The sequence below is a fragment of the Amphiprion ocellaris genome, chromosome 4, assembly GCF_022539595.1.
Source record: "Amphiprion ocellaris isolate individual 3 ecotype Okinawa chromosome 4, ASM2253959v1, whole genome shotgun sequence".
Taxonomy (NCBI): domain Eukaryota; kingdom Metazoa; phylum Chordata; class Actinopteri; family Pomacentridae; genus Amphiprion; species Amphiprion ocellaris.
Window position 1 is genome coordinate 5562723 of NC_072769.1, and position 26650 is coordinate 5589372.

At 47.2% G+C, this 26650-nt stretch overlaps 1 protein-coding gene across 3 annotated transcripts in view; it reads right to left on the reverse strand.

The window, feature by feature from the left end:
* Positions 1–261: 261 nt before the first annotated feature.
* The window catches only part of LOC111568903 (spectrin beta chain, non-erythrocytic 1-like), a 37715-nt gene continuing 11326 nt past the window's right edge, over positions 262–26650 (reverse strand). For 2 of the 3 annotated variants that reach the window (XM_023270778.3, XM_023270780.3), the window contains 33 exons: positions 25996–26147; positions 24600–24773; positions 23297–23388; positions 23126–23206; positions 22567–22682; positions 22164–22276; positions 21717–21904; positions 21243–21360; positions 20840–20998; positions 20459–20761; positions 20222–20375; positions 19145–20015; positions 18921–19058; positions 17933–18689; positions 17212–17414; positions 17041–17131; positions 16164–16310; positions 14928–15191; positions 14258–14482; positions 14079–14168; positions 13582–13991; positions 12969–13173; positions 12220–12594; positions 11796–12040; positions 11587–11725; positions 10576–10660; positions 9544–9740; positions 8990–9093; positions 8867–8912; positions 8349–8560; positions 8097–8270; positions 6054–6096; positions 3168–4922 (listed from right to left, as the gene is read on the reverse strand). In XM_023270778.3, coding sequence (XP_023126546.2) covers positions 4719–4922; positions 6054–6096; positions 8097–8270; positions 8349–8560; positions 8867–8912; positions 8990–9093; positions 9544–9740; positions 10576–10660; positions 11587–11725; positions 11796–12040; positions 12220–12594; positions 12969–13173; positions 13582–13991; positions 14079–14168; positions 14258–14482; positions 14928–15191; positions 16164–16310; positions 17041–17131; positions 17212–17414; positions 17933–18689; positions 18921–19058; positions 19145–20015; positions 20222–20375; positions 20459–20761; positions 20840–20998; positions 21243–21360; positions 21717–21904; positions 22164–22276; positions 22567–22682; positions 23126–23206; positions 23297–23388; positions 24600–24773; positions 25996–26147 — 6875 coding nt within the window. In that variant the 3' untranslated portion in view covers positions 3168–4718. Of the gene's footprint in view, positions 1708–3167; positions 4923–6053; positions 6097–8096; positions 8271–8348; positions 8561–8866; positions 8913–8989; positions 9094–9543; positions 9741–10575; positions 10661–11586; positions 11726–11795; positions 12041–12219; positions 12595–12968; positions 13174–13581; positions 13992–14078; positions 14169–14257; positions 14483–14927; positions 15192–16163; positions 16311–17040; positions 17132–17211; positions 17415–17932; positions 18690–18920; positions 19059–19144; positions 20016–20221; positions 20376–20458; positions 20762–20839; positions 20999–21242; positions 21361–21716; positions 21905–22163; positions 22277–22566; positions 22683–23125; positions 23207–23296; positions 23389–24599; positions 24774–25995; positions 26148–26650 lie in introns of those variants that run through there. The other variant, XR_008601374.1, reaches the window with a different exon arrangement.

The following is a 26650-nucleotide window of genomic DNA, read 5'->3' on the forward strand; positions in this document are numbered from 1 at the left end:
ACGTTTTCGACTCTCGACTCCTTTCTTTCAGTTTGTGACAAACTGTAGCTGTTTGTTGTTCAGGTGAACGTGTGTTCCAGATGTTCCAGGTGTTTGAGGTGTTTCAGGCGTCGTAGTAAAAAAGAAGCTGTTTACCTGACCGTCACCTGGTTGCACCGCTGACATTACAGTCCAGTTTGTGACCAAGTAAACAAGTCAATGACCACCTGGTTAATTTCAGACATTTTAATGTTCTTTAAACGAGGACAGGGAGCCGGAGCGTAAAGTTTAAAAGCTTTATTGACATTGCACAGATCGGACAGAGAGCTTTAGAGTCTACAGGTGCAGGTTCATACATGAGGAAAGCTTTTATGATCTAACTTCTGTTTAAATATTCAGCCTCAGACAGCTTCTTCTTCATTCCTATAGATGCAGTTCTGATTGTGCAGTAAGATGGTGTTAACTTCCATACATGTTCAGTACAATAGATATACAGTGACGGAGCAACACAAGTATCAAAGAGCAGAAAATCTGAGCGACGGCAAGCAAGCGACCTTCAACGATCTGCAGGACCACTTCCTGTCTGTACACAGCGAGCTTCACCTCCCACTGAGTACCCAAGAAAACCAAGAAAAGGTTTAGAAAACAGGAGTTTTAGTTTGGGGTGAGTTTTCAGGCAACGCTCTGAGGAAGCATGCAACTGGACGTGTCTACATCATACACCTCCTCAAAGGTTATTGGCTGATTTCAACCAACACAAGACGGTTGCAGAGCAGCAGAAGTAAAAAAAATTAAAAAAAAATAAAAGTAGAAATAATAATAAAACTAAATGCACTGTTGGTCCAATTTCTCAATGGCAGAAGAACGCAGGTCGTCTCTTAAGACTCACAGAACTGAAGAAACAAATCAGAGCTGGTTGAAAAACAGGAAATAAAAAAGAAACGACGACAAAACAAAAGCGTGGTCGCTGATGTCACCGAGGAGCTGCGATGTCACCATTCAGCGAGTCAGAGCAGGTTCTGTTGTGATGTCACAGCATTCATCATCAGAGAAAACCCAACTCGATGACGAAGAACCAACCAGCTGGTTTCCACGACGAACCATGTTTACATCACAACGTCACACGACCGAACCCCACGGAACACGTGTAGCAACATGCCAAGTCACTCTGCATGTCGTCATAGAGGCTGAACTCGACCGTTTCACGTGTCATTTTAACGCCATAAAATGACATGTGAAACATTTCCACGACGTCCTATGATGTCACGATGACACGTTAACCACACGGAGAAAACAAAAAATCATCAAAAATAAGGAAAAAACTAACTGCATTAAGAAAAAATACGAAAAACAATCCAATGTCGCATTTTGGTGAAACTTTTACAGCGTTCAGCTCCTCGTTTGAACTTTCTCAGCCGTCAGCTTCTCTCAATGGCTGTACAGTAGTGACATCAGAATGATGTCACCACCTGGTGTGCTTCTTTTGCTCATCTTAAAAACCTCACTTTGGTAAAAAAAACAAAAAAACAAAAAAAACCCCAAAAAACTTAATTTTCATTGAAATAATTTTGAACTTGTGTTTCATGTTTCTGGAGCCTCACTGAAGGCTGTTTGTCAAGCAGGAAGTTGCAGCTGAGAGAGTTCTGACAGCTTCCTGTCAGAAGTTTGATCTGCGAGACGCTGAAGGCAGCAAAAACCGACGCTCTGAAGCAGGTTCCAGTTCTGAAGGTTCCAGCTCTGAAGGTTCCAGCTGTGATGAAATGTTTACAAAGAAGCAAAACGTTTCAGAGCGTCGTTTGAAGTATCTGATCTGATATGAGTTCTGATAGTTGTTGACCATAAAGTGAACCTTTAACTAACAGGAGGTAGTGAGTATTGAGGAATGTCTTTTCGGCTCCAGAAATCCTATGTTATGTTGACCTTGGAGTCCACTGTTAACCTATTGCTGATTTGTAATCCTAGGAATGCACAGAAGGGGAGTCTTGTCTGAGGAGTTATCATTCTTTAGTGGGGATGTAAACCAGATGCTGTAATTCTATACGTTTTCAGAAGGTATAAAAACTGACCGTTGGTCTTTGTTCGAGGAGGATCATTGGGCGACATCCTTCCAGACAACTTCTGTCTGTATGATACTGTTCTTTCTTTTAATAAAGTTCTTATTAAGAAAGTCAGTGTCAACGGGCGTTTCTTCTCCACCTGCACATCACGGACATCAGAGAAACAACGACACACTGCAACTCACTGACAGTAAAATAATACATCTCTCTGATGCACTTTGCCCATGACAAAAGAAACATACAGAAACAAAAAGAAGCCTGGCAGACTTTATCCTCTCAGCACGCTGTGTGGTTAACTAGCGGCTATAGTCAGTTGATAAGAAGTGTGTGCAGAGTCACACACACACGCAGGATGCTCACTTCACTTCGTCAGTCATCTTGCAAAAATACACCGTGCACAAACGACTACCGCTGCAAAATGTCCTCACCGGACCATCAGTTGTTGATGTCCTCCCTCGGGTCTCCGGTTTCTCGACTAGCGGCGCTAGCGCTCAGATACAGGGCGTCTGGGCATGTCAGGGCAGTGAGGGACGTCTATGTAGATCATGTGACCGACCGAGGGTAGCTCTGAATTATTATTTTTATTATTTTTATTTATTTATTATTTAGGGCTTCAAATACTTCTACACACACACACACGTAACAAACAAACAAACAAAAAAACCACAGAATTAAATAAAATTAAAAAAACAACTTTGACAAAAGGGCACTTTGGGCATCAAGGGACAAAGGTGCAGGTGCTTCACCTGAAAGGTTTTGAACCTTGTTGGAAACATTTAATATGATTGAGGATGTGACGTTCTTCCTGCTGGTGAAGCTCACCTGAGAGGACAGGTGAGGTCAGCTAACTTCACACGTCACTGTTGATCCACGTTTTCGACTCTCGACTCCTTTCTTTCAGTTTGTGACAAACTGTAGCTGTTTGTTGTTCAGGTGAACGTGTGTTCCAGATGTTCCAGGTGTTTGAGGTGTTTCAGGCGTCGTAGTAAAAAAGAAGCTGTTTACCTGACCGTCACCTGGTTGCACCGCTGACATTACAGTCCAGTTTGTGACCAAGTAAACAAGTCAATGACCACCTGGTTAATTTCAGACATTTTAATGTTCTTTAAACGAGGACAGGGAGCCGGAGCGTAAAGTTTAAAAGCTTTATTGACATTGCACAGATCGGACAGAGAGCTTTAGAGTCTACAGGTGCAGGTTCATACATGAGGAAAGCTTTTATGATCTAACTTCTGTTTAAATATTCAGCCTCAGACAGCTTCTTCTTCATTCCTATAGATGCAGTTCTGATTGTGCAGTAAGATGGTGTTAACTTCCATACATGTTCAGTACAATAGATATACAGTGACGGAGCAACACAAGTATCAAAGAGCAGAAAATCTGAGCGACGGCAAGCAAGCGACCTTCAACGATCTGCAGGACCACTTCCTGTCTGTACACAGCGAGCTTCACCTCCCACTGAGTACCCAAGAAAACCAAGAAAAGGTTTAGAAAACAGGAGTTTTAGTTTGGGGTGAGTTTTCAGGCAACGCTCTGAGGAAGCATGCAACTGGACGTGTCTACATCATACACCTCCTCAAAGGTTATTGGCTGATTTCAACCAACACAAGACGGTTGCAGAGCAGCAGAAGTAAAAAAAATAAAAAAAAAATAAAAGTAGAAATAATAATAAAACTAAATGCACTGTTGGTCCAATTTCTCAATGGCAGAAGAACGCAGGTCGTCTCTTAAGACTCACAGAACTGAAGAAACAAATCAGAGCTGGTTGAAAAACAGGAAATAAAAAAGAAACGACGACAAAACAAAAGCGTGGTCGCTGATGTCACCGAGGAGCTGCGATGTCACCATTCAGCGAGTCAGAGCAGGTTCTGTTGTGATGTCACAGCATTCATCATCAGAGAAAACCCAACTCGATGACGAAGAACCAACCAGCTGGTTTCCACGACGAACCATGTTTACATCACAACGTCACACGACCGAACCCCACGGAACACGTGTAGCAACATGCCAAGTCACTCTGCATGTCGTCATAGAGGCTGAACTCGACCGTTTCACGTGTCATTTTAACGCCATAAAATGACATGTGAAACATTTCCACGACGTCCTATGATGTCACGATGACACGTTAACCACACGGAGAAAACAAAAAATCATCAAAAATAAGGAAAAAACTAACTGCATTAAGAAAAAATACGAAAAACAATCCAATGTCGCATTTTGGTGAAACTTTTACAGCGTTCAGCTCCTCGTTTGAACTTTCTCAGCCGTCAGCTTCTCTCAATGGCTGTACAGTAGTGACATCAGAATGATGTCACCACCTGGTGTGCTTCTTTTGCTCATCTTAAAAACCTCACTTTGGTAAAAAAAACAAAAAAACAAAAAAAACCCCAAAAAACTTAATTTTCATTGAAATAATTTTGAACTTGTGTTTCATGTTTCTGGAGCCTCACTGAAGGCTGTTTGTCAAGCAGGAAGTTGCAGCTGAGAGAGTTCTGACAGCTTCCTGTCAGAAGTTTGATCTGCGAGACGCTGAAGGCAGCAAAAACCGACGCTCTGAAGCAGGTTCCAGTTCTGAAGGTTCCAGCTCTGAAGGTTCCAGCTGTGATGAAATGTTTACAAAGAAGCAAAACGTTTCAGAGCGTCGTTTCACCAAAGTGCTCAGTCTGACGTTCTACTGATGTTCTACTGCTTCTTCTTGCTGAACAGGCTGAAGCGTTTCTCTTTGTCCTTCTCTTTGTCCTTCTCTCTCTTCCCGGGACTTGACTCGCTGGTGAGCGTAACGGCGGCCGGCAGCGTCTGAGCGCGCCCAGAGGCGGGCGTGCCGGGGTGACTGCCCCGGATGTCAGCGGCGTTCAGGATGGCCTGGATCCAGGTGCTCATCTCCTCCTGCAGGGGGCGACAGCAGCTACAGTCAGCACCGTTCTGTTGAGTATTCTTTTCCTTTCATTCCTTCTGAATGACAGACAAACGGTTCTAAACCTAAAACAACGACAGGCTGTGAGTTTCTATTATTTTCCATCTTTAATGGCGCCACCATGTGGTGGCACAACGAAGATGAAAAACGTCTGGGCTCATATCTCAGCTGAACAGAACAAACATTAGCGTGAATATTTTGTGAAATTCTGATCAGATTTCTTTACTGGATCTTCACCAAAAGTGAAACTAATTCACAGCATCCGGAACTTCTGTTAGGGTTAGGGTTAGAGGGTTGTCTTGTTTCTCAGAACTGCAACCATTAATGTCTTTCTAATTGGTATTTGTGTGTGACTGTGTGTACACGTGCTTTTAAGAATGTGTGTGTGTATAATGTTTTGTTTCACTGTCATGTATTTTTTTTGTAACATTTTAATGTTTTGATGTTTTTATTGTGACCTGCCAAGGGACTGCAGATGGAAATTAGCTTAAAGCTAACTCTGGTGCAATACATCAAATGGAAACATTTATGTTTAATATTGTACATGGTCCCTTTTTAAATAAACTGATATTAATAATAATAATAATAAAGAGGTTGGTAGGTAGAGTTAGGGTTGACGTAGGCAGGTAGAGTTTGGGTTGACGTAGGTAGGTAGGGTCAGGGTTAGAGTTAACCTTAACCCTAACCTGAGGTAGGTAGGGTTAGGGTTGAGGTAGGTAGGGTTAGGGTTGAGGTAGGTAGGGTTAGGGTAGGTAGGTAGATTCAGATGTTTTAGTATCTGCTTTCGTCTTGAGCTTCAGTTTGGTGGTTTTCAGCAATCACAGAATTTTTATCAGTAAATGTACTCTCTAGTTTTTCTTATTATTCTCATCTTATTTACTTATTTTTTCTGGAGGCCAACTGGACTTCTTTCGGAGGTTCTGGAAGATGTTCCTCTCATCCTCAGACACTATCTACAGACTTAATAAATATCTTCCAGAACCTACCAGAGAAGAGCAGTTGGTTTCTACAACCTGGTTGACTTATTCTTTGTGCAGTTTGAACCCTTCATAGGTAAATAAAACCTCATCTGCACTTTAGTCAAAGAAAAGAATCAGACTCACTTCATCTTTGGCTTGGAACAGATACTCGTTTCCATCAGCGACTCTGAAACAGAAAAGAGAAACGGTGAATAGGAAGCATCAGATTATTTCAAAGTTTATCTGGTAAACAGCCTGAAGGAGCCTCAAGAACCTGTGAAAGAGGAAATTTGTATATCTGAAAACACAGATCTGTTTGAACCAACATGAACCTCTGAAGTCAAAGTTCAACAAGTCCACATCAACATTTAGTCTGAACATCTAAAACTGGAACCTTGTCTGGTCAAACTTCAACACATCAGGTTCTACTGATGTTAGAGCCTGAACAGTTGGTGAAATGTCAACCAAAGACTGTATTTTAGTAGAAATATGGATCCACCCATAGATATACACTTACAGGACTTTATGGAGACACTAGACCAACCTGGGCTGAAGGTTTTTGCACTTTTTTTCCATCTTCTAGGTCCAGTAATTGAACTGAGTTCTCTGTTGGATCCATTCAGATTCTGATCTGATGAAACTGTTCTCTCTGTTCTCACCACCTTTCACATCTGGTAGTTTTATTTCTGGAGATACTGAACCTTTAAAATTGTTTGTTTGAGGATTTAAATAGACATTTTTTCAGGTTTGAAAACATGAAATTCTCAGAATTCAGTCAAAATACAGTGGATACGGAAAGTATTCAGACCCCTTTAAATTTTTCACTTTGTTTCATTGCAGCCATTTGCTAAAATCAAAAAGATCATTTTATTTCTCATTAATGTACACTCAGCACCCTATCTTGACAGAAAAAACAGAAATGTAGAAATTGTTGCAAATTTATTAAAAAAGAAAAACTGAAATATCACACGGTCATAAGTATTCAGACCCTTTGCTCAGTATTGAGTAGAAGCACCCTTTTGAGCTAGTACAGCCATGAGTCTTCTTGGGAATGATGCAACAAGTTTTTCACACCTGGATTTGGGGATCCTCTGCCATTCTTCCTTGCAGATCCTCTCCAGTTCTGTCAGGTTGGATGGTGAACGTTGGTGGATAGCCATTTTCAGATCTCTCCAGAGATGCTCAATTGGGTTTAGGTCAGGGCTCTGGCTGGGCCAGTCAAGAATGGTCACAGAGTTGTTCCGAAGCCACTCCTTTGTTATTTTAGCTGTGTGCTTAGGGTCATTGTCTTGTTGGAAGGTGAACCTTCGGCCCAGTCTGAGGTCCAGAGCACTCTGGAAGAGGTTTTCTTCCAGGATATCTCTGTACTTGACCGCATTCACTGAGGAGAGGCTTCCGTCGGGCCACTCTGCCATAAAGGCCCAACTGGTGGAGGGCTGCAGTGATAGTTGACTTTGTGGAACTTTCTCCCATCTCCCTGCTGCATCTCTGGAGCTCAGCCACGGTGATCTTTGGGTTCTTCTTTACCTCTCTCACCAAGGCTCTTCTCCCACGATTGCTCAGTTTGGCTGGACGGCCAGGTCTAGGAAGAGTTCTGGTCGTCCCAAACTTCTTCCATTTAAGGATTATGGAGGCCACTGTGCTCTTAGGAACCTTGAGTGCTGCAGAAATTCTTTTGTAACCTTGGCCAGATCTGTGCCTTGCCACTGAGCTCCTTGGGCAGTTCCTGCGACCTCATGATTCTCATTTGCTCTGACATGCACTGTGAGCTGTAAGGTCTTATATAGACAGGTGTGTGCCTTTCCTAATCAAGTCCAATCAGTTTAATTAAACACAGCTGGACTCCAATGAAGAAGTAGAACCATCTCAAGGAGGATCAGAAGAAATGGACCGCAGGTGAGTTAAATATGAGTGTCAAAGTAAAGGGTCTGAATACTTATGACCGTGTGATATTTCAGTTTTTCTTTTTTAATAAATTTGCAAAAATTTCTACATTTCTGTTTCTTTCTGTCAATATAGGGTGCTGAGTGTACATTAATGAGAAATAAAATGAACTTTTTTGATTTTAGCAAATGGCTGCAATGAAACAAAGAGTGAAAAATTTAAAAGGGTCTGAATACTTTCCGTACCCAGTGTATGAACAGAACTGAGCTTTCGGTCCCACATCAGAAATAAAGGTTTGGTTACCGGAGCTTGAAGACGTGTTTCTTCTTCTTGTAGTCCGACGCCACATCACAGGCGGCGTCCTTCAGGCTGACTGGCAGCTCATTGTGGTACGGGACGCCCTGATTGGCTGCTTTGCTGTCCTTGTAGAAGCCCATTTCCTGGTTGTTGATGACACAGTACACGTTGTGCCACGACCTGCCAATCAGAGAGCAGCAGGGTCACATGATGCAGGGACAGCAGGGCGGCGTCCCGTTAGCAGGATGTCTGACATACCTGTTGGACGCCTTCTTGTTAGGCCCCTCCCACTCATGTTTGCGGTGCAGCAGCGTCTCCAGTTGCGATGCCGTTTCTTGGTTCTTGGCTGGCAGCGTCGATGATTGGCTGCTCTTACTCTTCCTGCCGGTGGTGGGTGAGGGGGTGGGGCTCGGCTCCTTGGAGCTGCACTCAGCGACACCGTTCACCAAACCGCCACCATCCACGCCGTCCTGGATGAGTCCGGGAACACAGTCAGATCAATACTCTCGATCAATACCAATCACTACCAATCATTACCAATCAATGACAATCATTACCAATCAATACCAATCATTTACCTATCAATATCACCCAATACTAACCAATCAATATCAACCAATACAACATGAGCAGCTGAAGGAAAACAAACAGTGAACCTCTGATTCTAGATTCTTTTTTTGACGAATTAAAAAAAAAGAAATGTTCAGAATTCTGAAAGGCATGAAAACACGATGGACGGATCAACGAATGAAGGAAAACTGATTGTGAGTACTGACCCGAGGAGAGTCCTGGTCTGATGGGAGTCCATTCTGAGTGACAGCGCTACAGAAACAAACAGACTGAATGAGTACTTCCTGTTAGACGTGGCTCCGCCCACAACCTGCTGACCAGAGTCTCACCTCTGCTGCTGGACTTCCTCCTGATGGACCACGGGCTCTGGAGATGGAGGCTTCCTCATCCGCTCCTCCTCCTCCTGCTGCCTCCTCACCTCCAGAAGCTCCAGCTGCAAAACACACCATCATCACCAACCCCGTCATCACCACCATCATCATCACATCATCACCATCATCATCACCACCATCATCATCACAATGATCATCATCACCATCACCATCATCATCACCATCATCATCATCATCATCATCATCATCATCACCATCACATCATCATCACCACCATCATCACCATCACCATCACCATCACATCATCATCACCATCATCATCACCACCATCATCATCACCATCATCATCATCACATCATCATCACCACCACCATCATCACCATCATCATCATCACCATCATCATCATCACCATCATCATCATCACCATCATCATCACCACCATCATCATCATCACCATCATCATCATTACCACCATCATCATCATCACCATCATCACCACCTCCATCACCATCATCATCACCATCATCACCACCTCCATCTTCATCCTCACCGTGGTCAGCCTCTCCAGAGCAGAGAATCTCTCCTCCCAGGTGGCGGCCGACTTCTCGAAGGCCTCGTGTCGTTTGATGAGCTTCTCCACCTCGTCCACGCTCTGCCCCACCTCCCTGCTGGACAGGTAAGGCTCCTGGCCCAGCAGCCACGCCTCAGCCACACCTGCATCCCGCGAGAACTGGTGCACCTCCAGGACTGAGGAGGAGGGGGGAGGAAGGTAAGGGACATGCTGCAGGACACTGGAGGACACGCCCACCAACAGGTACAGCCTCACAGGTGTGTCTACAGATGTGTCTACAGGTGTGTCTAGTGTCTACAGGTGTGTCTACAGGTGTGTCTAGTGTCTACAGGTGTGTCTAGTGTGTCTACAGGTGTGTCTAGTGTCTACAGGTGTGTCTACAGGTGTGTCTCAGCGTTCCTTGGGTATAAATGGAACTCTCTTTGAGACGGACAAATAATTGTTCTAAACTATCGTTCTGCTTGGAGAACGTTGTTTTTGTGTTCTGCTGAGAACCTTCACTTCAGTTATTTGCTGTAGAACTACAGATGAAGAGTAGAACATCCGCGGTTCTGTCAGGACAATGTTCAGCCATTTCAGGGCAGCCGGAACCTTTGAGCAGGTTCTGGAAGCAGGAACGTCTCCGTCTCTCTAACCTCCTGTTGTTTACTTCATGTTGACTGTTTACGGTTGGATCTGTGACTCTTTAGAACATTCAGGTTGGAAATGTTTGAACTAAACGCAGCAGAAGGAGACATTCTGCCTTCAGGACAAACTCAGGGAACAACTGACCCGAAACAACTCGATGATGAAGACATCGAGTCCCGGGTTGGTCCTCCGCCGGTCGCAGGACGAACCCGGGACTCGCTGCTCTGACTCAGCCTTCTGCGGCGCTTACTGATTGGTCACAGCTCAGGAGACGCTCAGCTGACTTCGTTAAAGGACGTCGAGAGCCTGAAGTGTCTTCATCATCCGCGACTCATAACTGCAGCGTCCAATCAGCTGTGACCTCCGACCCCCCATCAGACTTACTGAGTCGCAGCCACTCCCAGCGGTCCTCCCACTTATCGATCATCTCCTTCCTCTTATCGGTCAGCTGTAGCAGCTTCTCCTTGATCTGAGACACAGGACAAAACTTTATTTACACCAGCAGGGATTCAAAACTTTATTTACACCAGCAGGGATTCACTGCTACATTTTTCACCTCCTTGCAAGTTTTCTCCTTTTATTGCTTTTCAACATTATATTATGGTCAATTAAATTTAGCTTTATTAACCCTCGTGTTGTCCTGTGGGTCAAACTGACCCGGTTTAAAGTTTGAAAATGTGAAGAAAAAAAAGATATTTTCACAGTGAAACTTCTGATGTCCACATTTTCAACATTTTTGGGAAATTTTTGGACATTTTTGATGGAAAAAACGAAATGTTAAAGATGTTTGTTTCAGAACATTCACATAAAAATCAACCAAAATCAAGCGAAATTTGCTGGATTTTGATCGATTTTTTCGTGAATGTTCTTAAAGAAAGTATTAGAAGTTTTACTGATCTTTTACTGATCACTTTAGATATTTTTAGGATTTTTTTGGAAGATTTTTACTCATTTTTTGAAAACATGTACAAGAATTTTCTTGCCAAATTTGGGAGAGTTTTTTAAAATAAAACTTTTAAGGGAAACTTTTAAGGAATTACTGGAATTTTCTACCTGAAGGTTTTGCAAATTTTCAGAAATTTGTTGATTTTTTTTGCAGAATTTTTGGATTTTTCTCAGACAAGGAAACAATATTTTTTGGTGCCCATAAATAAAGACAACAGGAGGGTTAAACACCTGAGTGTTTCACCTGTAAACTACCTGAGTGTTTCACCTGTAGACTACCTGAGCTTTTCACCTGTACACTACCTGTGTTTCACCTGTAGACTACCTGAGTGTCTCACCTGTACACTACTTGAGTGTCTCACCTGTAGACCACCCGAGTGTTTCACCTGTAGACTACCTGAGTGTCTCACCTGTAGACTACCTGAGTGTTTCACCTGTGTGGTGGCTCACCTCCTCTGAAGCATAGTGTTTGCGGGCCAGCAGCGCCTTCCCGAGCTCAATGCAGGCAGTGAAGCTGTCGTTCCGGGCATCGATCTCGGCCTTGATGCCCTGGTGATTGTTCATCAGCAGCTCCACTGAAGAGACATCTCTGAAAACACCAACAGCTTCTGTCAGCTACGATCAGCGGTGGCGTCAACCCGCTGTGGACCGAAGCCTACCTGGGTTTCTCTTGCGCCTTGATGAGCCGGATCACGTCGTCCATCCACAGCAGCAGGTCCCTCACCATGCTAAAGAAGCGGAACTTGTCGCCGGTGTCGAGCAGGCGGAGCCGGCGTCCGTCGCAGGCCTCCAGCAGGCTCCTCCAGGCCTCCAGCACTTCGCTCTCCCTGCGCTGGATGTCGTCGGCTTTGTCTCCGGCGTACGCCGACTGCAGGCGCACCGCGTCCTCCTGCAGCTGCCTCACCTGCCATGGTGAAGGTCACAGCACATTAGCACAAAAACATCTGATACTCTCTGGTCACATGACGCTGATCGATGGATCGGAGTATTGACTCTCCCTCAGGAGGTCCTGTTCTTAAAGACCTGATCCTCAGCGACCAATCAGAACATCCTCCTGAAGTGGGTTCCTTAAGGCGGACTCACCTGTGTTCCCAGGGCCTGGATGTCGTGTTCGAAGGTAGTGTGCATCCTCTGCAGCGTCTCCACCGTGTTCTGGTCTCGGCCCACTTCCTCCGGCAGCTTCTTCTGCTTGTCCACAATGCGCCCCAAGATCTCCTTGGCGTCGTGGTAGAACTTGTGGAGCTCGAAGGAAGCGGCGAGGATCTGCGTCCGGGTGTCGATGAGCTCCAGCAGGTCAGCCCAGGCCTCGTTCAGACCGTCCTTCCACTCTGCCACCGTGGCGGCATCGCCGTGGCCGGCGTTGATCAGCTCGTCCGCCAGACGGTTGACGCCGTCCACGCGCTCCTGTCCGATGTTCCCGGTGTCACGGGCGAACTCACGGAAGCGCTCCTGCAGCATCTGACAGGCGAACAAACGTCAGAGGTCAGAACACAGGACGGCATCCAGAACAGGAACATGTAGAACCCACTGCAGTACTAGGTACAGGTCTGTCTAAAATACTGCACTGAGTAGTACTGACTGTAGTACCAGAGTCATTAACCTCTTCAGAAGTCTTTGTCATGGTGCCCGTTGCTGCTAAACTCCCAGCATGCTCTCTGCTTTAACATGAACAGGACATCCCTGGTAAACTCAGTAGTACTAGCAGCAGTAGTAGTAGTAGTAGTGGTAGCAGTAGTAGTAGTAGTACTAGTAGTAGTAATACTAGTAGTACTAGTAGTAGTAGTAGTAGTACTAGTAGTAGTAGCAGTAGTACTAGTAGTCTTAGTCTGTACCGTGACATGTTCGTAGTCCTGTCCCAGCTCATGGGATCCGGCCACCACCTCCCGCTCAGCGATCCACTGCTCAAGGTCGTCGACCTCTCGGTTGAGCTGGAAGAGACGGAGCCTCTCGTCTAGTTTGCCCCGCCTCTCCTCTGACAGGTCCTTCAGGCCGGCGTATAGTTTGTCCACCTGAGACTGCCGCATGCTGATCCGCTCACTGGAACACACAGACTGCTGTTACTGGTGGTACTGGGAGAACTGGTCCCTCCACAGTTAGCACCCTAACAGACCAGATCAGTACCAGCGGTTTCTGCTCCTTCTGTTCCTCTGAATACCGGGTAGTTTGTTTGTTAGTAGTTTTTCCTCACTGTGGTTCATTTTTCAGTCTGAAGTCAGAGGAATCAGCTCGTTTTTAATTTGCTTCGTGCTCCAGGAAAACTGAGCCACAGTGAGGAAAGATGAAGCAGAAACACCCAGAAACCGAAGCTTCAGAAGGTTGATGAGTTTGTTGGAATATCTGTGTTTAACTGAATGTGTTAGTCTAATGAGATGGCATATTTCAGGTGTGCTCTACAGGTGAGCCTGTGCTGCAGGTGTGTACAGTGATGCAGGTGAGCGTGAGCACCTCTCCGGGTGTCCGTCGGCCACCAGTCCTCTGCTGGTCTTGGACAGCTGGTGGACGGTCTCGGCATAGTCCTCCACCGCCTGCTCCACAATCTGGTGCTTCTTCAGCATGGTGACGGCACTCTGCTCATCCTTCGCCTTCTCCTCCGACATCATGTAGAGCTCCTGCTCGCTCATCCAGGCCTCGGCCTCAGCGGCGTCGAAGTAGTACTGCTGGGCTTTGTGGGCCTCCTCCAGCCGGCTGTGCCGATGCTCCGCCTCCTGCATCAGCTGCCTCCACAGCCGCTGCAGGTCAGCCAGGCGCTGCCGGATGCTGTCGCTGTTGGAGGACTTGTCCCGCAGGAGGCTCTGGCTGCGCTCCAGGATGTCATCGATGCGAGGCTGGTGGCCCTGGATCTCCTTCTGCAGCGTCTGAGGAGGAACACAGAGACGCGAGGAACGTCAGAACGCTAACAGGAAAACTGAAACTTCTGAAGCTAAAAGTTGACGTTCTCCCACCTGGTTCTTTTTGATGAGCAGCTGGACAGTCTGCAGGTTGTGTCCGTGGTCGGTGGAGGTGGCCACGGCCATCCTCTCCTGAACCCACAGCTGAAAGACAGAACAGAGAGGTTACAGGGAGGTTCTGAGGGTCGGATTCGGTCTCAGGGTTGGATTCGGTCCCGGTCGGTTCTACGTACGATTTCATCCTCGACGTCGCGGTTGAACTGGTGAATTTCTCGGGACGCCACCAGAAAGTTCCGGCGGTGTTTTAGCGGCTCCAGCAGCTCTTGGAACTTGCTCTCCACCACCTGCCTCCGACCATCCACCTCGTCGGTGTCCTTCACCTCCTGACCCAGAGCCTTCACCTGGCTCTGCAGCTCCACCAACTCCCTCTGACGCACCTCCACCTGGTTCTCCAGCATCTGCAGGGAGAACGACTCACGTTACTACAGGACAACCTCAGACCGCTGGTACTACTAGAACCAAGATCTGTGGTAGCTTCTCAGAATCAGTAAAAGATACTTCAAGTATTCAGAGTAGTACTACATTTACCCTCTGATACATTTACCCTCTCATACTACATTTATTCTCTAATAGTACATTTACCCTCTAGTACTACATTTACCCTCTAATCCTACATTTACCCTCTGGTACTACATTTACCTACTAGTACGACATTTACCCTCTGGTACTACATTTACCCTCTAATACAACCTCAGACGGCTGGCACTACTACAACCCAAATCTGTGTTAGCTTCTCAGTATCAGTAAAAGAGACTTCACGTATCCAGAGTAAAAGTACTTTCACATCAGAAAGTCAGTCTGACTGTTTCTGTGAAGTATCTGGAGGACTGTGGACCGACTGACCTGCTGCTTCTTCAGCAGGATGTTGACGGACGTCAGGTCTTTCCCGTAGTCGTCGGACTGGATCTGGCCCTCCAGGCCACCCAGCCACTTGTCCAGGTCGGCGCAGCTCTGAGTGAACAGCTCGGCCTTGTTGGCATCAAACAGACACTGAGCTTTGGTCTGCGTGGTCAACTCCAGGTCCTCCCACATGGAGTGGAGCGCCGACAGCTTCTCCTTCACCACCGCCTCCGTCTCCGGCTTCTCCGACACCAGCAGCATGCCGTCCTGGAGGCAGCGGGAGTCGGTCAAAGGAGAACCAAATGACCCGGAAACCAACAACACTCTGAATGTCAGCTCATTGTACTACTGCATGTAATACTGCATGTATTACTATGAAGAATACACTCTGGCTGTGAGCTTATTGTACTACCACATGTATTCATGCAATGAGAATTTAATTTAATTTAGAATTCACAGATTATCGACTCTTTAGAAAATACTAAACAAACTAAAAAATAATTTATTGAATAAAAAACATAATTAAGCTGACATTATCAGATATTAGCCTTTCAAACTTGCAGCAGCTAATACAGTTTACATTAGCATTGCTGTAAGTAATTTCTCCAAAGTGCTAATAAGTCAAAGCCATGCTAGCTAATTAAGCTAACATTTTCTGATAACTTTTTAAATTTGCAGCAATCAGAGAAATTAGTGACAACACTTGGTTGGTTAGTTAGCAAGCTATATAGGCAAAACTTATCCACTGGCAACAATCATTACATATTATGTTAGCATTGTTGTAAATATCTTCTCTATTGTGCTAAGCTAAACATGTTAGCCAGCGAGCTAATTAAGCTAACGTTTTCAGATATTAGTCGATTAAACTGGCAGTAATTACTTTTACATTCCAGTCATTCAGATCACTTAATTTGATGCTTTAATTTGTGTGCTAATATGCTAACAAGCTATTTGTGTGCTAGTGAGCTAAACCTAACATGATGTCTTAAGCAGCCTCCTGACTTTAGTGCTTTAAACCTGTTGAAGTAAATGTCACAGAACCACAGGGTTTCCTATGGAGAACCCGATCTCAGGTTCTAATGTTCCTGTGATGCTAAAACGCCACCAGAAGGAGGTTGGACGACACGTTTGGAGATGAAAAACAGCAGCAGTTCTTCTAGTTTCACAGATTTGTAGTTTATAAACTGCTGATATTTGTGAAGCCTTTGGTTCTAGGGGGTGCGGCAGACGGCGGAGCACCTTCTGGATCTTGTCCAGCCACTCCTTGTTGGACTGCAGCTCAGCCATGAAGGCCTGGTGCTTCAGCCACTTGCTGTGCAGGTTTCTGGCCTCGTCGTACGTCATGTCCTGAGCTGTCAGCATCTTCTCATTGATCCATAGAGACAACTGCACACAAACACAACAGTGTCAGGGTCAATATCTACATAACGGGTGTCCAACGTGTGGCCCGCGGGCCAAAACCGGTCCTCCAGAGGGTCCAATCCAGCCCTCAAGTGTAAAAATTCCAGAGAAGACATTAACTGCAGATTGTAAATTCGTAAAACTATAAATTTAAAATAATTTCTAGACCATGAAAAGTTGCTTTGATCAGAAAGTAAAATACCAGATTATTGTTCTTTTGTCGTTTTGTGTCTCGTTTGTCCATTTGTTTTGTCACTACATAACTTTTTTTGTCTAATTTTCGTCTCTTTTTTTGGTTTGGTTTCGTTTGTCTCATTTTGTGTCGTTTGTTGTTTTTTGTCTCGTGTCGTTTTGTGTCTCGTTTTTGTCATTTTATGTCTCATTTTTGTCGTTTTGTGTCTCATTTTTGTAATTTTATGTCTCATTTTTGTCATTTTGTGTCTCATTTTTGTCATTTTGTGTCTCGTCTTTGTAATATTTTGTCTGTTTTTGTTGTTTTTTTTTTTCCTTTTTTAAAGTATAATCCTCTATGGTTCAGTTCCAGATGAGTAAGACGAGTTTAACACTCCTGGTCTAAAGGGTTCATCCTCTGTGGACTGCAGACCAGACCTCCTCAAAGTCTTTACCTCCCCACCTCGAGTGGAGCAAAGATGAGACTTTATGTCAACGGTGAAGGAGAATGTAGAACTTTCTGAGTGCTGTAGGTATCACTGACCTCCTGACAGTCCTGGAGGAACTTCTGCAGATCTCTGTTGTCTTTCAGCCTCATCAGCAGCTCCACAGCCGCCTCCCGGTTCTTCTTATGCCTGAAACACAGATGACGGGAGTCAGAAGCTCCAGAGCAGTGACTAACAGAGCTTTAATGAAGCCTCCTACTGGGCTCTACCTGTCATCAATGGAGGCCACTCTCTCCTGGATGCGTTCAGCGTTGATGTTTCCATCGCTGGCCAGCCGCCTGCCGGCCTCCACCATGCCGTTGATCTTGTCCTCGTTGGCATCCATGGTGGTCATGAAGTCTTCCTGCTTCTTGATGGCGGCCTCGGCACTCTCCAGAGTGGTGGGCATCTCAGTGTGGGCCAGGACGTACTCCTGCAGGACAAAGACACGAGGTCCAGGACTGAGGTGAGTTTCTGCTAGAACTCACTCAAATCACAGCCAGAGGAATCACGTTTATTAGCATTGGTTCTCCCACACAGGTTAGAAAGACTCATTAATATTCAGCTTGGTATAGAAAAGTTTAACTGAATTTATAGGCTTGTTTTCAGTGGTTGAAACATCTGGAACCAAACTGCTCTTCTCAGACCTCATCAGAGAACTCTATCAGTGACTCTGGAACTTTTCAGAACAAATGGATCAGAACATCACTAATGACTTCTTCAGTGCTAAAGCAGAAGGTAACTGGACTTGTTTTTGGTTCTTAAGAATGTTTGACCTTCATGCACGTGGAGGCCTGTTGGATAAAGGTGAAACATTCTCTAGAACCAAAGAGAAGCCCAGGTTCCTTCCACTGAAGCTGTAAAGATCATTATAACCAGGATGACCTAGAATCTACTCAGACATCAGGGCTCAGTGTTCTAGTGGTGCAGTCAGGTGGATCTTTGGTGTACCTGGTTGTTGAGGAAGGCCTCGGCCTGCTTGGTGTCTCTGAGGAACAGCTGGTAAGCGTGGGACTGGGACAGCAAGTTCTGCCGGTTTTCCCACATCTTGTGCAGTTCGTTCCAGCCGGTGTCGAGTGCCTGCAACCTCTGTCTCAGGAACATGTACTGAGCATCGGTCTGGCCCTGCGTCACCATCTCCCCCATGTCCCGCATCTTCTGGTAATCCTCCTCATAGTTTTGGATCTCGTTCTTGATGCCTTCGTGCTGGGCCATCAGCTTCTCGGCCTCGGCCAGCGTGTTGGGCATGTCCTCAGAGGCGATGGCGGTCTGAGTGCGAGATAGCCAGGACTGGAAGTCGTCCAGCTCGCGGAGGAACTGCTGCAGCTTCCTGGCTTCGCCCAGAGACTCCTCGCGGTTCTTCAGGGTGTTCTTCATCTCCTCCCAGACGGCGGTGATCTCAGTCAGACGGCCTGTGATGGCTTTTGCCTGATCAGGGTGTTCCCCTGCCAGTCGCTGGGCCTCGCCTCGCAGGTCACCCAGCTTGTCTTCGATGGCAGCCAGGTCGCGCTCCATGTGGGTCAGTTTGCGCTGCAGCGCCATGACGCCTGTGAGGTCGTTGCCCAGCTCCTGGGTGGACTCGATGACTTTGGTCTTCTCCTTGATCCAGGACTTGGTCTCGTTGCAGTCTAGGTGGTAGTTCTGCACACCCAGAGCTGAGTTCAGGGACTCCTTTTTCTGGTCCACCAGGTCACGGAACTGGCTCCACCTGGAGGCAGAGAAGAGGATCTTCACTGTAAAGTCGAGTTTCAGGGTGTTTCTACAACAGACAAACTTTATAGGCAGTTTTCCGGTGTAAGGACTTGAATGCCTGAACCTTCTGAGTTCTGACTGCTAGAACCGTCCCTGTAGAACCTCTTTTATTATAATAACATTTATTTTTGCCCTTCTAGTTTCTGAACAGCATCTGTTTGCCTAAACATTCACCGTCAGCCCGTACCTGTTGTTCAGTTTGTCCTGCTGGGTTTTTATGTCCTTCCCACTCGGGTGACCGCTGTGCATCAGCTGCCGGGCGATCTGGTTCACCACAGCAACACGAGACGCCTGGTTGTTCATCTCCGGCTCCAGACTCTCAAACCTGCCAAGAACACAGTCCACATCGGTAAAGCACTGGACAAAAGAGACGTTTAGTCATGAGCAGGTCTGAAGAAGCCGTGGTCCTACCTGTGCTGGATGACCTCCAGGTCCTCCAGTTTCTCGGGGATCTCCATGCTGTTGAGCCACTGCTCTTTTTCGTCGATCCAAACCTCGCAGGCGTCGGCTTCGCTGAACATTTTGTAGAGAGCCAGAGCGTCCTGCAGCGCCTGCTTCCTCAGCTTTGTCAGCTCCGCCACCTCCTTGTAGCGCTCCTCGATGCCGGCCAGCCGACCGCGCACCTCCTCTGACTCCATCTTCTCTTTGGGCAGGGCGGCGGCCTGCTCGTGGAGTGAATCAATGACCGGCCGGTAGCCAGCCACCTCCGCCGCCGCATCCTTGTGCTTTCTGACCAGCGCCTGGGTGGAAAACTCGTCGTGTCCGGTCTCTCCGCTGGAGACAATGCGCAGGGCGTCAAGCGTCCAGGCGTCCACGTCGTCTGCGTCGGCCTGGAATTGGTGCAGAGCCAGAGCCTCCTCCAGCCTCTTCTTCCTCACCGCCGCCAGCTGCTCCAGCTCCGCCCACTGAGCCTGCAGGTCGGAGATGCGCTCCTGGATCTTGGCGGCACCGAAGTGTCCGGCCTGCACCATGGCCTGGCCCTCGGCGATGGTGTGCTGCAGGTGGCCGGCCCGGCCGCTCATCTCGTCCTCCAGGGTGCGCTGCTGGCTGAGAAGGCGCACCGCCCCCGTCAGGTCCTTACCGTGCTCCTCCGAGGACAGGATCTGCTCCTTCTCACGGATCCAGCCCTCCTCCTCGGCCATCTCCCAGAAGAACTTCCAGAGGCGGCGAGACTCCTCCAGGCGAGCATGGCGCTCTGCGGCCAGCTGGGTCAGCTCCTGGTAGCAGAACTCCAGGTGGGCTACCCGGTCTTGGATGACCTGGGGGTCGCAAGGCTTGTAGCCTGAACAGGAAAATACTATCATCAGGACTTTTTTTATCACTTAAGGTTTAAGATAATATTGACTGCAGACGTCAGCCACAAACCAGCAGAGAAAGAAGGTTTTATGCTTGGTCTTGTGTGACCAGGACTAGTTCCTGGTTTCATTTAAATGTCACTGAAAACAAGAAACAGATGTTAGAATAATTCAAACAGACGGAGCTGCTCACCACTGTCATTGACAGAGTACTTGTTGGCATTGGTGCTGACTGCCTTCACTCGGTCGGCCTGGATGGCGATGTCGGCCTCCACCAGGGCATGTTTCTGCAGCAGGTCCTCCACACCCAGAAGATGCTTCCCATAATCCTGAGACAGCAGCAACATCTGGAAACCAAACAGAGAGAGAATCAACAGTTACATCCGCTATACACCTTCAGGTCGTCTGGTGGACTTGTTGGTCTGGTTACCTTCATCTCGTCCATCCAGTCCATGATGTAGAGCATCTCCTGGAAGACTCTCTGCAGGCTGAGGTTCATCTCCAGCCTCTGTCTGCGGGCCTTCAGCAGCTCCAGGAGATACTCCCACAGTCGGATCACGTTGTCCTTCCTGGCCGCGATGCGTTTAATGTCGTGGTAATGCTCCACCTCCAGCTCCTTCGCCACAGCAACCACAGCTTGGACTCGCTCCTCGTACGCTGCGATGTCCGTCTCGATCGCTTCGTGTTTCTTTGTTGCTGCCTCGACGGCTTGAAGGTCAAAACCAAAGTTGTCCTGAAGACGGACAGAAGGTGTCAGTAAGAGAAAACAGACATGAAAGGTAACCAGGAGCACACCTGAACTACTTCTTACCTGAGACACCAGCCGCTGGTTTTCACTGAGCCACGTCTCTCTCATGGCCGCCTTTCGGTCAAAGCGTCTGGCCAGCTGTTCCAGTTTCTCCTGACGAATCAGCTCCATCCTCAGAGCGAGTTCCCGCTCATGCTCCGCCTTCTCCAGCCGCTCCCAGGCCTGTCGACGAACATGACATCAATGTCAAACAGAACGAACACGAAATCAGCATTAAAAATGTGTTGTTCTGCTCAGCAACATTGTCATAAAGCACTGACGAACTGGAAAATATTTGAGGTTTTCTGTGGCAAACATTGAACTTGCGATCTGGACAGTTTGTGGTTCTGATTCGGCTACACATGTTGGTAGCTTATCAGAACAGCTGAAGGTAGAAGATCAGAGACTCTGGAGTCGCTGCTCTCACCTTGTTGATGTCGGAGATGAGCTTCCCTTCACGGGGCATGTAGACCTTCTGGTTGTTGGCTCTCATCTTACTCTGGATGGTGAAGAGAAGAACCTCAAGGTTCCCCTTCTCTGTGAACCTGAAGAACAACACGAACCACATCAGAACTCCTGCACTGGGACGGTTCAGATTAACTGCAGGTCTGGGGTAGTTTGGGTGGAGGTCATGGGTAGTTTGTGTGGAGGTCAGGGGTAGTTTGGGTGGAGGTCTGGGGTAGTTTGAGTGGAGGTCATGGGTAGCTTGGATGGAGGTCTGGGGTAGTTTGGGTGGAGGTCGGGGGTAGTTTGGTTGTAGGTGAGGGGTAGTATGGATGGAGGTCTGGGGTAGTTTGGGTGGAGGTCTAGGGTAGTTTGGGTGGAGATCTGGGGTTATTTTGTGTGGAGGTCTGGGGTAGTATGGGTGGAGGTCTGGGGTAGTTTGGGTGGAGGTCAGTACTTCGGAGGCTTCTCCACGGTGCGGTAGGTGTTGAAGGCCTGCAGCTGTTGTTGGACTCCCACCAGAGAGTTGGCGAATTTGCGGTTGTTGAGGATGATGATGGTCTGTTCGATCCACTCCAGCAGGTCGGACGCCAGAGACTCGTACTTCTCGATCATCTTCTCCGTCTCGATGGCGTTATCTAGAACCTGATCAAGACACGGACATCAGTCTGGACCAGCAGCAGGTTTCATCTGGACCTTCTCAAGCCTCCTTCAGAACCAGAACTCTGCTGGGAAACTGCAGTTTGTTGGGTACTGACTGACTCTGTGGTTCTAAATGTGGTTCTGATTGTCTCTGTGGTTCTAAAAGTGGTTCCTGAATCACTCTGTGGTTCTAAACGTGGTTTCTGACTGACTCTGTGGTTCTAAATGTGGTTCTCTGTGGTTCCTTGGTGCGGTTCCTCACCTTTCCGATGCGTTTGCCCTCCACCTTCAGAGCCTTCATCTTGGAGAAGTAGTGGTAGTACGTGACCACGTAGGTGATGACCGACTTCTCGTCAGGATGGTCCACGCTGATATCTGCAGCACAAACATGTCCACACATGAGAACGTTCTCCAGGGAACCACAGTACAGACTTAGAACCCAACCTGGGACCTCTTCTGGTCAGTAACTCTAGTTAAACTGGTTAAAGTGGTTAATCCTACTGGTTCTACTGGTGGGTTCTACTGGTTGGTTTTACTGGTTCTACTGGTGGGTTCTACTGGTGGGTTCTACTGGTTCTACTGGTGGGTTCTACTGCTTAGTTCTACTGGTTCTACTGGTTCTAGTGGTGTGCTCTACTGGTTCTACTGGTTCTAGTGGTGGGTACCCTCTGGGTCCAGCAGCTTGGTGAGGCCCAGGTGTTGCTCTGCCAGGTTGAAGGCATTCTGCAGGTTGTAGTGAGCATTGGACTTCTTCAGCTTGTCGAAGTCGATCAGGTCTGGCCTGAAAACACAAACAGAGATAAGGATACACAACTACACAACTACAGACACACAACACCAGACATAAGAATACACAACTACAGACACACAACTACACAACCACAGACACACAACTACACAACTACAGACACACAATTACACAACCAGACACACAAAATACACAACCACAGACACATAACTACACAACTACACAACTACAGACACACAACTACACAACCACAGACACACTACACAACTACAGACACACAACTACACAACTACAGATACACAACTACACAACCACAACTACACAACTACGATAACACAACTACAGAAACACAACATCAGAGATAAGGATTACACAACTACACAACCACAACTACACAACTACCCAATCACAACTACACACCCACAGCTCCACAGCCAGACCATGTGACCTCCCTCCACCTGAGGGGACGGGGTTACCTGTGCTTGTGGATCAGGGCGTTGAAGGCCATGCCGTCCCTCCAGCTGGTGGTGAAGTTGTGGATGTTGACGTTGGGATACCTGAGGACAGGAAGCAGCGGTTAGTCTCAGTCACCACGGCAACAGCAGCAAGACAGGTTGCGCTCAGGTTGCGCTCAGGTGGAGTCTCACCCCGCCGTCTTCATCTGACACCACAGCAGCAGAGCGTCTTTGGCTGATCGCTTCTCCTTGTTGTCTTCAGTCTCCACACTGATGTCCTGGATCTGAGGGACAACACACAAAACGTCACACCTCAACCTGTCCACACCTCCACCTGTCCACAATCACAACTGTCCACACCTTCACCTGTCCGCACCTCCACCTGTGCACACCTTCACCAGTCCACAATCACAACAGTCCACATCTCCACCTGTCCACACCCCCACCTGTCCACACTTCCACCTGTTCACACTTCCACCTGTCCACACCTCCACCGGTTCATAACCACACCTGTCCACACCTCCACCTGTTCACACCTCCACCTGTCCATGCCTCCACCTGTCCACAACCACACCTGTCCACATGTCCACCCGTCCAGTCACACCTGTCCACACTTCCACCTGTTCACACTTCCACCTGTCCACACCTCCACCGGTTCATAACCACACTTGTCCACACTTCCACCTGTTCACACCTCCACCTGTCCATGCCTCCACCTGTCCACAACCACACCTGTCCACACGTCCACCCGTCCAGTCACACCTGTCCACACCTCCACCTGTTCATAACCACACCTCCACCTGTCCACACCTCCACCTGTTCACAACCACACCTGTCCACACCTCCACCTGTCCACACCTCTACCTGTTCACAACCACACCTGTCCACACCTCTACCTGTCCACACCTCCACCTGCTCAGCCTTGCTGAGGTCACAGTCTGCCTGACAGGACGAGTTCAGGGCAAAGACAGTCCAGAGTTTATGAGGAACAGCAGCTGTGATTGGACGATGTGAGGAGGGCTCCGATTGGTCAGGAACTGGACAGTAAAACATGAACCAGCCTGGACTTTAACCTGAGCAGGTAATATTACTGAGATAGCCAATCAGAGGCCGGTCGGTTGAAGATTGATAAAGGGGGCGTGGCTCTGTCTGATCCACCTGCACAGGTGTGATCAGAGCAAACATCCTGAACATTTATTAACAAACACATCCTGATCAGACTGATTGATTGTCTTTTACTGTTTAATGAGCTGTGAGCATGCCTGGAAACACCCGGACACACACATCTGGATTGCACCTAGACACTCCTGGACACACCTGGACACACCTGGACACACACACCTGGACACATTTGGACACACCTGAGCACACCTGGACACACTTGGACACACCTGAACACACCTGGATACACCTGAGAACACCTGGACACACACACACCTGGACACACACACCTGGACACACCTGGACACACCTGTCGTGGTGCTGTGGGTGTTACCTGGAAGCGGAGGATGATGGTCCAGATGAGGCCCAGCGTCAGGCGGTGGTTCCCGTCTACGATGTCGTGGGAGCCCATGTTCTCCAGGTGGACCCGCTGCTCCTTCAGGAACTGCAGTGCTTTGTCCACGTTCTCCAGGCAGTGGATCCTCATCCGGCCTTTGGTGGGCTTCGGCTGTACACAAACCACAGAAGAAGAGTTTGTAGTTCCTCTGGTGACCCCCAGGTGGAGAATAATCCCTGATTGTTTTACTACGATTATTGGACCTTATCTGTAAAGAATCAACTCAAAGGAATCTTCAGGTGATTGACTTTCCAACACTCCTTGAACGCATCATCTAGACATCTGGTTCCATCAGGAAAATCACCTGATAGTTTATTAAAATCACTTCCTCTCTGTTGAAAAACCTTCAGAGTAAAACACTTCCTGTAACCAGATCCTATAAACCAGAACCTCCTCCTGGTTGGAAACAGAAAAACATCTACAGGATCAGGAGACAAAACTGTATGAAGAACACCAAAAAAGACACAAAACAACAGAAGGGAGACAAAAAACAAAACCTCAAAACAACACAAAGTAAGAAAAGAGAGACACAAAATGTTCACAAAGACACAAAACATCCAAAAACAAGACAAAAAACAAAAAACAGAAACACAAGAAAAAAAATGAAAGGAGACAAATATAGAAAAAGACGAGGGAAATGAGCACAAAGAGAAAAAAATGCCACAAAGATGGTCAAAAATGAGACACAAAAAGACAAGACTGAGATACAAAACGACAAAAATGAGACAAAACGAGAATAACAAGACACAAAATGACAAAAACGAGAGACAAAACAAAAATGAGACAAATTACAGAAATGAGACAAAAGTTGACAAAAATGAGACACAAAACAACCAAAACGAGTCGTTCAGTTCAGCTGTAATAAGTCCAACCATCCTGCTAGCCCTGAACGCAGCACAGGAAGTGAGGCATCTGGACTACAGCCAACACCTGAGCTACTGGAACCAGCAGCTTTCATGATTGAAGGACACACCTGGACCAGATGCCACCTGGACCAGATCCCACACCTGGTTCCTCCACCTCATCAGACACCTTGTGTGTGTCTTTTGTTGTGTATCTGTGTGTGTCTGTAGTGTGTGTAGTGTGTATATTGTGTGTAGTGTGTGTGTGGGTGTGTGCAGTGTGTATATTATGTGTAGAGTGTAGTGTGTGTGTAGTGTGTATATTGTGTAGTGTGTTATGTGTGTATGTCGTGTGTATATTGTGTGTAGTGTGTTGTGTGTGTGTAATGTATATATTGTGTGTAGTATGTGTGTTGTGTGTAGTGTGTGTATGTTGTGTAGTGTGTGTATATTGTGTCTGTAGTGTGTGTGTAGTGTGTATGTTGTGTTACCAGTCTCTCTCCAGACAGGACCTCTAGCAGCTTGATCAGCATCCGTCCGTCCCTCAGGTCCATGTAGAGGTCAGTGATCCTGCAGGAGACTCTGGACAGGTGGGAGTTCACCCACTTAGTGAAGGTCTTCTTCTGGACCGCCTCCCGCTCATCTGGACACACACACACACACACACACACACACACACACACACACACACACACACACGCACACACACACACGCACACAGTCATCAGTAGGTGAAAGAAAGTTTACAGATGTTTCCTAAACGCCTCACAGTCATCAGAAGATGCTGCAGTTTACAGATGTCCCCTAAACACCTCACAGTTTAAGGATGTTCCCTAAACGCCTCACAGTTTACGGATGTTCCATAAACGCCTCACAGCCATCAGTAGACGCTGCAGTTTAAGGATGTTCCCTAAACGCCTCACAGTTTACGGATGTTCCATAAACGCCTCACAGTTTACAGATGTTCCCTGAATGCATCACAGTTTACGGATGTTCCCTAAACGCCTCACAGTTTACTGATATCCCCCAAACGCATCACAGTTTACAGATGTTCCCTACATGCCTCACAGTTTACAGATGTTCCCTAAACGCCTCACAGTTTACGGCTGTTCCCTAAACACCTCACAGTCACCAGTAGACACTGCT